General features: G+C 37.6%; 1 protein-coding gene across 5 annotated transcripts in view; it reads left to right on the top strand.

The window, feature by feature from the left end:
• rc3h2 (ring finger and CCCH-type domains 2) overlaps nt 1-13,136 on the top strand; it is a 125,702-nt gene that overhangs the window by 68,819 nt on the left and 43,747 nt on the right. For all 5 annotated transcript variants that reach the window (XM_043720115.1, XM_043720120.1, XM_043720119.1 and 2 more), the window contains exons 5-11: nt 281-514; nt 1,545-1,720; nt 5,253-5,453; nt 6,479-6,611; nt 8,216-8,334; nt 11,201-11,313; nt 12,190-12,495. In XM_043720115.1, the coding sequence (XP_043576050.1) occupies nt 281-514; nt 1,545-1,720; nt 5,253-5,453; nt 6,479-6,611; nt 8,216-8,334; nt 11,201-11,313; nt 12,190-12,495 (1,282 nt within the window). The remainder of the gene's footprint in view (nt 1-280; nt 515-1,544; nt 1,721-5,252; nt 5,454-6,478; nt 6,612-8,215; nt 8,335-11,200; nt 11,314-12,189; nt 12,496-13,136) is intronic.

Consider the following 13,136-nt stretch of genomic DNA (forward strand, 5'->3'; position numbering starts at 1 on the left):
AAAAGTTCTTTGCCAATGAGAGCAAAATCAAGCCTCTGATGGTCGCATGTGGCAATCTTTTCCATAGTGGTAACCAATTGCCTCTTTTTCACATGTCAAAGTTGATGTTTATTGAATTGTTGAGGACTTCATTTCATAAGTTCCTTTAAAATATTGATGTTTAGCATGCATCTTTGTTGTCTATTAAATTCATGAAAGTGGAGTATCCAAATATCATCCATGAGTAACATGAGCTTCAAAAGTTTTCTTACTTATTTGATAATTTTAACTTATTGTTCAGGTGTTGCAAGTTTAAATCAGAGTGCACTGAGTCGACCAATGCAGCGAAAACTGGTTACCTTGGTTAACTGTCAGTTGGTAGAGGAGGAAGGGCGTGTTCGAGCAATGCGGGCAGCAAGATCACTGGGAGAAAGGACAGTTACTGAGCTCATTCTGCAGCATCAGAATCCCCAGCAACTATCTGCCAATTTGTGGGCAGCAGTGAGAGCCAGAGGTTGTCAATTTTTGGGACCAGGTAAGTGGTAAGGAAGAATATATTTTTCAGAATTGTTATTCCTACCAAAAGTTTGTTGTCTTGTAACTAAAGGTATGTGTATACCATTGTTAGCTGTCATTTGGTTGTAATATTCCCCTTTATTGGGAGGCTTTGGGTTCAAATTCCCTCAAACTTGAGCACAAAAATATAGTCTGACCCTTTTAGATTTCACTTTTTTAAAGTATACAGCAACAATTAAAACCTGAAGCAATGGGGACCTGGATAATAATAATTACCTTTTTGGTAGTAGAGTGGTTAATTTATGATGAGAATGTTGTAAAGGAATCTTTGACAGCTAATTTAGAGTCATTTAAATTTGCTTCAGATTTCCACTGGAACTGGATCAGCTCTAACTTTCTGTAGCAATATCAGTTCATTTTCGTGCAGTGGTTTCAATGTATTCCATGGTAAGCCAGAGCAGGTGATATAATTATCACAATGCTAATGAAAGCTCAATATAATTTTAAACATAAAGCGCATAGAATGGCACAGCATGTTTGGGCAGTAATTTTTGATTTTTTTGTGTTTGCTGACTTTCATCTTTTTGCCTGACGTTTCTGTAATATTTGCACACACAAAATAGTGAGTGACTTTAGCCTCCCTGTTATTTTAATAGTGAATTATGGGTTAGCGTGTTTTCAGGATAGGTATTGTAAGTTGCCTAACAGTATCTACTTGACCATGTCGACGGTGATTTTATATTTGAAGTGTCGTTTTTCTGTATGACTGAATGGGTTTGAAACATTTGATAATTTGGTTCTTCATTCCTTCCAGATGGAGAGTTGATTCTCTTGTGTGTTGCTATTTTATTGTATAGATCAAATAAATACATTGGAACATTGCGTTGCTGTTCGAATCTGGCTTATCATTCAGTTAGACCAAGGTTGAGCTGTACCTCATCTTCCTACCTGTGTTCCATATAACTTGACATCTTAACAAATCAGTATCCTTTTAGAATTCTTACATATATCCAAATTATAATGCTGTATTTCCCATTTTCCTTTGACAGCTATGCAGGAAGAAGCTCTTAAATTGGTCTTACTTGCATTGGAAGATGGGTCAGCACTCTCTCGGAAAGTGCTGGTTCTTTTTGTTGTTCAAAGGCTGGAACCACGATTTCCTCAGGCATCCAAAACTAGTATTGGTCATGTGGTACAACTCTTGTACCGTGCTTCATGCTTTAAGGTACAATCTTTGTTTCTATTTACCCAATTTTATTTTCTCCTAAATCTAAATTTTATGTATATTATGTCAAGTATTTAACTATAATTGCATTAGTGAGTTGGATATTTTTTGCTCCTGACTTTAATTTCCCAAGCATCATCATTGTCCAACCTATCTCTCTGCTTTTTCTTAAATTCTGTTTTTAATTTTCTCCACCCCTTTTTATGCTGTGACATTGCAGGAAGGAGTTTTTTTCTTTCTTCACTATAGTCTTACCAGATGATAGGACTGCTCTCCTATAATAGAGAGGTGGCTGATGGTTTAACCAGAGGGTCCCATGCATCAGGTGAGAGGAGAGGTTGAGGAGGAAAGTCCTTCATGGTAACTTCAGTGAGTTCGGGAATTGAACCCTACTGTTGGTGTCACTCTGCATCAAAAACCAACCATCCAGCTAACTCAACTAGCCAACCCCTCCCATTGCAGGAAAGGGGTGTTGGAAACCAGTTCTTGAGCTTTTGCTATGCTACAATTGAGTTTGATCACTAGAAGATGCAGGGAATCAGCATATGATGATATTCCCTCTGATTTTTAATCTCTTGACCCCCTGGTTTAAAAAAAAATCTTTCTCCTCAGAGTCATAGAGATGTCCAGCATGGAAACGGACCCTTCGGTCCAACCCGTCCACGCAGACCAGATATCCCAACCCAATCTAGTCCCACCTGCCAGCACCCGGCCCATATCCCTCCAAACCCTTCCTATTCATATACCCATCCAAATGTCTCTTAAATGTTGCAATTGTACCAGCCTCCACCACATCCTCTGGCAGCTCATTCCATACACACACCACCCTCTGCGTGAAAAGTTGCCCCTTAGATCTCTCTTATATCTTTCCCCTCTCACCCTAAACCTATGCCCTCTAGTTCTGGACTCCCTGACCCCAGGGAAAAGACTTTGCCTATTTATCCTATCCATGCCCCTCATCATTTTGTAAACCTCTGTGAGGTCACCCCTCAGCCTCTGACGCTCCAGGGAAAACAGCCCCACCCTGTTCAGCCTCTCCCTGTAGCTCAGATCCTCCAACATCCTTGTAAATCTTTTCTGAACCCTTTCAAGTTTCACAACTTCTTTCCGATAGGAAGGAGACCAGAATTGCATGCAATATTCCATCAGATTATGAATTTGCTATAAGGAAGTCAAGCCTATTATTACATTATGTTAATGTAAGCCTTGGGCACATTTTAATCATTAATATAAACATGTCGGATTAGCATTAGAAGTGGTGAATTTGCTGAAAGTTCATAAATGAAAGAAAATTGCACTATTTATGAATATTATTTTCTCTTCCACCTCATGATAACAATGTCGGCTATTTTGTAAGTTTATTTTCTTTGTTTTGCTATTAAATGAAGTGGTGCTACTATCCCTGGTGCAGACAGATGAAAAATTGACCATTTTAAAAATGGTACTTTTGCAAATGCAGTGCTGTAAATAAAGCTTAAATTTTGTGGCCTCAAATTGGTCTTCAACTAGAAAGCAGAATCCATAATGGCTTATTTTGAAAATTTAGGCTTTTCAATAATGGTCATTATTTAAATAGAATAAGGTTTAATGTTAAGAAAGCCAATTACACTATTCCTGATAAACCATTTGTTGGTGCTTATAAATGCAAATTTTGGAAGGAAATATTGGAATGGTGGTAAGTGATTCAGCCGTTTAAGCACCTTTTTCAGTTTAATCATGTCTGATCTGTATCTTGATCCCAATTTAGTCCTGTAACTCTTTAATATCCATGGCCTCCAAAAAAATGACCAATTCTTATTTTAAAATCTTTTAATTGAATTGTTTTCAACACCATTTCTGCAAGGGCGAGTTCAGTAGTCAATGAAGAAATGCTTGCTCCATTTGCCGTTAATGGCTTTGCTTTATGCAAGAAATTGGAGCAGAAGTAAACCAATACTATCTGTTGTGTTCTCGGCCATTCAAGATGATTATTGCTGACTTTGGGCTTCAACTGCAATTTCTTTCCTGCTCCTTGTATCCATCGTCTCTCTGAGATATCAAAAATCCATCTACTTCTGTGATATATCCACAACCACCTTCATTCATAAGGCTTTGAATGAAATTATTTCTCCTAAACTTGATTTAATTGGTTGTCTTGTTATCCTGAGTTTATGCTGGTGCGTTTTGGATTCTCCAGTCAGCAGAAACACGCCTCTTCAGCATTTGTTTATATTTCAATAAGATTGTCTCTCTTTTCTAAATCCAGAGAATATTTGCTCAGCTTCTTTTCAAAGGACAATCCCCTCATCCAGTTGCAAATTCTTTGAACTTGCTGTACCATCTGCAGTACAGGGGTGTCAGTTCTTAAATGTGGATAACTAAACTAGTGAAACTTTGCATGAAGTCCTGTACAATTTTTGCTCAACAATTTCTGTATTCTAATTTTTTGCATAAAGGCCAACAGCCCTTTCTAATTGTCTGCTGTACATGTATGCTGACTTTACACGTTCCTTGAATGAGCACATCCAAGTCTATCAGAACATCAGCGTTTGAGTTTCATTACTTTTTCAAATTTATTCTGCTTTTCTGTTCTTGCAACAAAAGAGAACAGCTTGATACTCTGATTTGCACCATCTATCACGTTGTTGCATGCTTACTTAGCCTATCTATCTCTCTTTGGTGTCTGCACTTTCCCAGCTTGCCTTTCCACTTAGTTTTGTATCATCAGCAAGCTTGGAGACATAACTCTCTGTTCCTCTGAATCACTAATATAGATAAATCGCTAAATCCACAACATTGACCCTTGAGGGCCTCCACTAGTCACAGCCGACGAACTTCCTGCTTGCAACCACTCCCTGCTTCATGTTAACCAATCCTCTCTGAATGTTAATCTAATATTCCTAAGTCTATATTCCCTTATGTAACACCACAATTTGTTGAGCAAGATTGCCTTTTGTAAGATTATGTTTACTTGTTCAAATCAACTATACTTGAAGCACATTTAAGGTTTATTATTAAATAGATACCAGCATTTTTCCAATGACTGTCAGTTTAACTGTCCTGTGGTTCTCTGTGGTTTTGTCTTTCTCTCCTTTCTTATAGGAAATCAGCTTCCAATGTGATGGGACTCGAATCTAAGGAATTTTGGAAAATCATAGCTTGCGCATTTGTCCTCTCTGCAGCTATTGTTTTACTGTCTTAAGTTTTATTTTTGTTTTTGTTCTGGACTGTCTCTCTTTGTCTCTTGTCATCAAATACGTATTCTACAAATCTTGATTGCAACATTCGCACCCTCCTTTCTGTATTTAAATGAATACTAGTGTAGTCTGTTCAATTTGACTTGCTATTTTAGATGATCTAGCCCTTTCAAAACTGCATCTCCTTTGAGGGCAATGTGTTTTTCCTAAATGCGGTAATTTAGATTGGCTGTAAACATAGTTGACTCAGCACTGAGTGATGAAAGAACAATAACTAAGCTCGTTTAATGATTTATCTTCTGTGCTATTAAATTTTTCTATGCTTTTCTTTCTTACTGTGGACTGTTTCTCTGTAGGTTACTAAAAGGGATGAAGACTCTTCTCTGATGCAACTGAAAGAAGAGTTTCGTACTTATGAAGCTTTGCGCAGGGAGCATGATGCACAGATTGTTCATATTGCCATGGAGGCTGGACTTCGAATTTCCCCTGAGCAATGGTCTTCTCTTTTGTATGGAGATTTGGCACATAAATCACATATGCAGTCTATCATTGATAAGGTAGTTGTTGCAGAAAACTTGTAAATGATGCTTTTTTTTCCAGTGAAATGTTCGCGTTGCAATGCGACTTTAGCTCAGAACATATTTACAAAAACATTGTTTAGCCATTTTAACATGTGAAAAATATTTGGTTTGTGAAAAGAATGTTAGTTAAAGGCAGAATTAATTAATTCCTACCATAAATCTTACACTATTTCATTACAAAATAGTTTGATGTCATTTATAAAGTATTTAAATTTTTGTATGTCAGATTTATTAATAACTGCTGATTATTAATTGGTCAGCATTTTCAATGCTGGAAATTTTTTGCTTTCAACCTTGATTATCATGCTCCTATAATAACTGCATGCCCAATGTGGTATAGTAGTAAATAAGTGCCCCCAAGTGGCCTTTGTGTCCATTGTTAGGTATTGACTGCATAGTTTGGCTTTAAATTCTTGATTTCTTAATAGTTCAACCTGAGCAAGAACAGAGATTCAATGTTCCTGTTGAAATGCATTGGGTGATAACTCATTTTTCAGAAAATGCTTAGAACAAGTCATTTACTTATCATCAAAGATGTGAATATATAATTGCAATAATGGCTGAAAATAGAGAAAAACCCTTCTACCTTAATCATCACTTGCATGATATTTCAATAGAGGCAGAAATGTTACTCCAAAATAATTTTATTAATATTCACAGAGCTGCAAAGGCATGTGTTACATGCAGTCCCTGTGCGGTATATGTTGTCATTCTGGCTAACCTGAAGGAAACTAACCAATTTAGAATTAATGTATTGTCATTTTACAGTTTTGGCATGCAGCTGCAGACTCTTCTTGAGCTTTATACTTTTGACATACTTGAAATTTCATGTCAGACTTTTTAATGAATTTGTTAGTAATGGTTAAACTTCCAGTACAGTTTCTGATAAATCTTTGCAACAAAATTAATTGTGTAATTGAATATTTTGTTTATAAGTTACTTAAGTCATATTTTAATTGTTTATTTTAAGCCATTCTTTACCCTTATTTCCTTGTATCAAGCTCCAATCCCCAGAATCTTTTGCGAAGAGTGTACAGGAATTGACTATTGTCCTACAACGGACAACAGATCCAGCTAATTTGAACCGACTCCGATCCCATCTTGAACTTCTGGCTAATATTGATCCTAACCCAGGTATGTATGAATTTGTAACATTTCTAATCTAGAAGAACATTGAATTTCAAAGAAAGTACACTATATGTATATTTATCCCTTGATTTTATCCCGATATTTTAGAGTTAGTTACTTTCCTGGAAGAAATAAATCATTACCAGTGATATTGCAGCTATGGCACTCCTGCTATGAAGTTGGAGGTGTGTACTGTATCTTTTAAGAGAGAGTGAATACAGGCACCTGTCATGTGACTGACAGCAGTCTCAGCGTTTACTGGAAAACTGAAAGTATGTAACATTTGGCTGTGAACAACTACTTGAGCTTGGTTGCTGTTTTCACAGCCATTTGATTTAACCAATCAGTTTAAATTATGCCCCAAAATACTAAAACCCAATCACATTTTACTGTTTTGACAACATTGGACCAATGAGACAATCCAATGTTTTGAGGTATTAAAAAGCAGGTATTTTGGACAGTTAGCCAGAGAAAGAGCACCACCTGCCATTGTCATACAGAATGTCCGCAAATCCTCTCTCTGAAGGGTACCTTCCTTTCATATGAAAAATCTGTGCAGCAGAAGACCGAAGACAACCCAGGGAGACCTACAAACAGAGGAGAATCATCACCCAAAGAGGACAACTGCGGTCTAGTTTTGAAAATTGATGTGATGGAAACTTAATAGGGGCTTTATAGGATCAGTGAAGGGCTTATGCCCGAAACGTCGATTCTCCTGTTCCCTGGAATGCTGCCTGACCTGCTGCGCTTTTCCAGCAACACATTTTCAGCTTTATAGGATCAGTGTATTGTTATAGAGTGGGAGGTAGATGACAAATCTTTAAGAGAAAGGAGGCTTAGTAGTTGTAAATAGTTGTTTAATGTTCTCTTTTGGAGTTAAAGAATAGAATTTTAATATTTTTTTAAGTAGTGGAATTTGGGTAGTTCTCTGTCACTCATACTTAAACAGATTGCGAAGCGTGGTGAGCTTTTCTGTGTTTGGTTTAATTAGCAGAGGGGTTCACTGCTGTGTCGTAACATTGTGTTTTTAAGCCATGCATAGTGTTTTAGATTGCTTGATTCTAACTTCATAAACTGCACATTACTATTTTAATGGGTTGGTATTTTGTATTTTGTCTTTACTGATTTTATCACTTTAGAGCATGTTTGTTACAATAGAAATTGAATAACTGGCTCAGTTTGATGGAGCACTGTACAATATGGCTGTGGTGCAGTCTGCCCACAATATGCTATAATTGATTCTTGGTCCCTTGTGTTAGCTGAGTTCTGCCAGAGCAGCAATAAAGATTATAAAATTGGCATTTGCCCAGGATGTGTTTTGATTCTTGATCATTATTCGAATAGCTTCTCCCGGTTGGATATGCACTAAGAGTAAAACAGGATTGATGATGATTCTGCAATGAATAATCAAAATGGTCACCTTCCAGAATTATGTCATTTGGATGAGGTGCCACAAAAATGCCAGAAAATATATTTTTGAACTTTTCCATGGTCAAAGAGATTAAAAACAAGAGTTAACACTTCTTCAGCACAACTGATTAATCTTTAATAGATTATATACATTGTTTTACGTGTTGCAGGAAAACGTGTTTTGTGTCTTTGTCTTTAAGATGCAGCACCTCCAACATGGGAGCAACTAGAAAATGCAATGGTAGCTGTAAGGACTGTAGTACATGGACTTGTGGATTTCATCCAGAACTTCAGTAAAAAAGGCCATGAAGCACCACAAGTAATACTTCTGTTCTGTGATTTCTTTTTAAAAAATGGCACTCTCTGCAGCTGTAGTTTTTTTAAAAAAAGGTGTTGACATAATGTAAGTGGAACTGGATCTTGTTGTGATGAAAATTAACTCTTCAAAGTAAGTTTAAAGACGTAAGCAGAATTATATTTTGCTTTGAATTATTTCACAGCAAGCATTTTAAAGTATTTGATTATAGCTGAAAGAGACATTTTGTTGAAGCTTTTCATCTTGCTTCATGAGAAAATTCATGCAAGAAATATCAAGAACAGAAAATGATATTTTGAGGACAATGCTGATTGCTTGGCAAGTGAACTGTGGGAAAGGCGTTGCCTCTATTCTAGAATACAACATGTTTTGACAGTTAACTGCCAAACTTTGTTTAAATGTTAAACCAGACAAGTTGACTTTGATTAGTTAAATCAGGTTGTTGTGGAGCAGGACCATAAGACACAGAATTTATAGCAAAAGCTATAAAGGAACAGCACTCTGAAAGCTAGTACTTCAAAATATACCTGTTGGATTATAACCTGATGTTATGTGATTTTTTTCACTTTGTCCACCCCAGTCCAACACCAGCTCCTCCACATCTTGATTAGCCAAAGTATTGCCCCGAAAAATGAACAAGAGAATGCCTTAATTATTGAGTTGAAGCAATTGCAGTTTGGGTACCTGTTCTTTTCTATCAGCGTATGTGTATTCCAGTGTGCAAAAAATGTGCTACATGTAAGCCCAACAGACAATCCTAAATTAGTCGTCAGTGTAATTCATTGGACACTGGATTATTTAGCAAATGTTGTTCAGCACATGAACTGGCCGTATACTTGTGCAAATTGCTGCAATCACTTTTAAGCAGATTTTTCACAGACTGTGAAAGATTCCCTTCACACTTATGCATGCCGTACAGGTCTTGCCAGTTGCTGGCACTTTACTGTGCATATGTTCATTTGACATTGTTCATCTATTTATATCATTGCACCACTCAAGGAAGCAATGGGCATTTGTGCTGCAGCTCTATGTTAGGCCCTCCACCATTTATTAATCAGTATTTATTGACCTTATGAACTCAAACGTGATCAATTGAGTTTTTTTCTAACATCAGCATCTACGCCCAGACGTGGTATTGCTATGGGACTCTTACCAAGCCCATCTCTAGCAAAACTCTTTGTTGGGTACCACGAGAAAAGTCTCTTCAATGGCATGACCCCCAACCTCCGACCCCTTGTACCTTGCCGATGTGCAGATGATGCATTTGCTATATTTTAATCCACCTCTGCATGTACAAAATTTCTAACATCCTAACTGGCTCCATCTTGAATTCAAATTGACTATTGAAATGGAGCAGTCAAATGAGCTCCCTTTCCTTGACATCTTAGTTGAAAAATTAACTGAGGGTTGTCTACAACTACATAATGCAAACCTTGTAAAATGTTTTGGGATTCCTGTAGTTCCATGTGCTACAACATTGACATGATCAGAAACCTCAAAAATATGGCCCAAGCCTTATTCACCATGCAAGCTTGATGCTGAAATACGGCACGTCAAAACCATTCTGTGGGATAATGGCTACCCTGATCAGCTTTCTTGCTGTATGTTATGCAAACTCATCATTGCATCTCAGGTCATCGCTTTTGTTCTGAGAAGTACTCAGTTTGTAGATTACCTTCAAATGTAAAATATCTTAAATCTTTGTGCAATAGATGATGCTGCTGTTTCCCGATACTAATTTGCTGTCAAACCCAAAAGATGTTCTGTCTGTCGCTCCTCCAAATGAGTAACATTAGATTATATTAGATTAGATTACTTACAGTGTGGAAACAGGCCCTTCGGCCCATGGTATATGAATTTCAAAGCCAGTGTGATGCTAAGGTCTGCAAGCTATACATTCCAGTGACTGGTTGATAGTATCAAATTCAATGTTCCTTTTGGTTGTTTGCATCAAACCAGATTCTGATTATATCCAAAAAGCTCCCATTTGCAAAGCTCTCTAAGCAAACTACTGCAGATACTGAGATCTGAAAGAAACAAAAAAAGAAGTTGCTGAAGAAACTCCAATAGATTTGGCAGAATCTATGGAGAGAATAAGTACTTTTTAAATCCTTTGACTATTCTTCAGAACAGTTCTGAAGAAGGGTCAATGGACTCAAAATATTAACTCTGTTTTCTCTCCACAGATGCTGCCAGACCTGCTGTAACTTGTTTCTCCAGTAACTTCTGAATTTCGTTCTTGCAAAACTCTAAATCCAACATTGGATGTGATTCTGGAATTGGATGACACTTTAAGTAATTCTGACCATGCAAACAATAATGCTGACAACCAGTTTGGGATTGTCAATCAGGCTCACAGTTTCTACTACATTATAGATATTAATGCACAGGGCCCTAGTCTTTGCAAACATAAAAAGCATGTAGACACACTGCGCCATTTCAACTCAACAAAATAGATGGCAGCCTTTCTCTGGTGTGTTTCTTAGGGCATGCCTTTGCCAAACAGAATCAAACTGCCTGGTTTAAAATTTAAGCAAAACTTGGCAATTAACTGTTAATCTTCATTATCTCTCACATTCTCCCTGGCACTAGATAGACTTTATCTGGTGTTGTATAAACATTTATTTTCCTTTTACTTTAATATGTCTTGTGAATTGTTCTGGTGAGTGCGAGTCTAAGAGCTTCAACAAAATGTCTTTTTCTCAGCAATACTGAAGTTCTATATTAACTGATTATTTGTAATACGAAGTGATCACTATAGAGCTAGAAATAATTCATTGCCATTGATAATGATTTATTGTAATTTTTGAAGGCATTTCAAAAATCAAATGTGCTCAGTCATATTCATAATATTCATTGTTACTTTCAGCCACAGCCAAACAGCAAATATAAAACCAGCATGTGCCGAGATCTTCGACAACAAGGAGGTTGTCCTCGTGGAGCTAACTGTACCTTTGCCCACTCCCAAGAAGAATTGGAAAAGTATATATGTTCTTTGAATTGTTTCATTCAATTTATACCTTTTTATCATTCATTGTGGAAAACAAGTCTATTTTGTGTCACTGACTTCATTCTCCAGATTCCGTGACAAAAATGTCCTCAATCATAAATAATGTTAGCGCTGTGAAATGTAACACTTTTGGGCATAACATATCAAGTACTTCTAAATTTAATTCTAAATTGGCTGGATGGATTTATTATTATTCAAAGATGCAATTCTTCCACTTAAAGTACAGCACACTGTCTGGTGGGTATATATACTTACTGCACTAGCTGCTCTTTTGTCAACTCTGAGGGAAATTAGGAACTTTATTGATGCTGCCATTCTGAACGAAGTATGAGCTGTGACACACGAATGAAGTCTTATTTTGTCATATGCTTTTGCATAATTTTTAAACCTTATTAAAAATATTAATAAAACAAAAGTAGCAGTCCATGCACTTATATTGAGGTTGTTGCAAAAATATGATAAAATTTAAGTAATCAATTTTGCGCAGTTGCAACATTGAGATGGCGTTATCAATCTCAACTCTTGTTGTTGGCCTTTTATTTCAGAATAATATCATGCAATTTTATACATGTTTAGTGCTTTTGAATTATGCAAGATTACAGATATGAAACTTGTTTTCACTCCGTGTCCAAGCTCCATTCCTGAGCATTTCCAGCATTTTCCTACTTTAATAATTTTTGTAAATTATTTTACAGTTCACATTTTGCTGTGTATGCGCATTCAGATTGTGAGCTTTGTCTATTTTTTTTTTAAAACAAGTGATCATTTAACATAGCTGGTCTTTACCATGAGTTCTACTGTTATTGGTTATATCATGTAAAAGTAGATATTTGTATCCTTGATAACAGATATCGGATGCGGAATAAGAAGATTAATGCTACTGTCAGGCCCTTCCCTCTGTCCCAAGCTCTTCAGAACAAAGTTGGAATCACTAATATAATCACAACATCCGCAGGGAATGTAGTTTCTATGACAGGATCCACTGAAACCACTGTGAAAATGGTGCAGACGCCAAATGGGATAATTAGTCCAGAAAGTACTCCACAACTAATACCACGCTGTGCAGATACCTCAGCTGCTTTAGAAAACGCTAAGAAAATTGGACAAAACTGCCTAAGTACATCTGGATCATTGTCTGGTTCACCACCAGAAAAGTAAGATACATCTTTTCTTCTGTAAAATTTCAGTTGCCGACAATGTTGTTGTTCTACACCTTCTGAGGAGAAAGTGAGGCCTGCAGATGCTGGAGATCAGAGCTGGAAATGTGTTGCTGGAAAAGCGCAGCAGGTCAGGCAGCATCCAGGGAACAGGAGAATCGACGTTTCGGGCATAAGCCCTTCTTCAGGAATGGGGAAAGTTTGTCCAGCAGGCTAAGATAAAAGGTAGGGAGGAGGGACTTGGGAGAGGGGCGTCGGAAATGTGATAGGTGGAAAGAGGTCAAGGTGAGGGTGATAGGTCAGACCACTCCCTCCTTGACTCCCTCGTCCCACTCCCTCGTCAGATCCACACCCCCCCACCAACCCAACCTCCACTCCCGGCACCTTCCCCTGCAACCGCAGGAGGTGCAAGACTTGCGCCCACACCTCCCCCCTCACCTCCCTCCAAGGCCCCAAAGGAAACTTCCATATCCGCCACAGATTCACCTGCACCTCCACACACATCATCTATTGCATCCTCTGCACCCGATGTGGCCCCCTCTATATTGGGGAGACAGGCCGGCTACTAGCGGAGCGTTTCAGAGAACACCTCTAGGACACCCGGACCAACCAACCCAACCACCATGTGGCTCAACACT

This window comes from Chiloscyllium plagiosum, chromosome 30, assembly GCF_004010195.1.
Source record: "Chiloscyllium plagiosum isolate BGI_BamShark_2017 chromosome 30, ASM401019v2, whole genome shotgun sequence".
NCBI lineage: Eukaryota > Metazoa > Chordata > Chondrichthyes > Orectolobiformes > Hemiscylliidae > Chiloscyllium > Chiloscyllium plagiosum.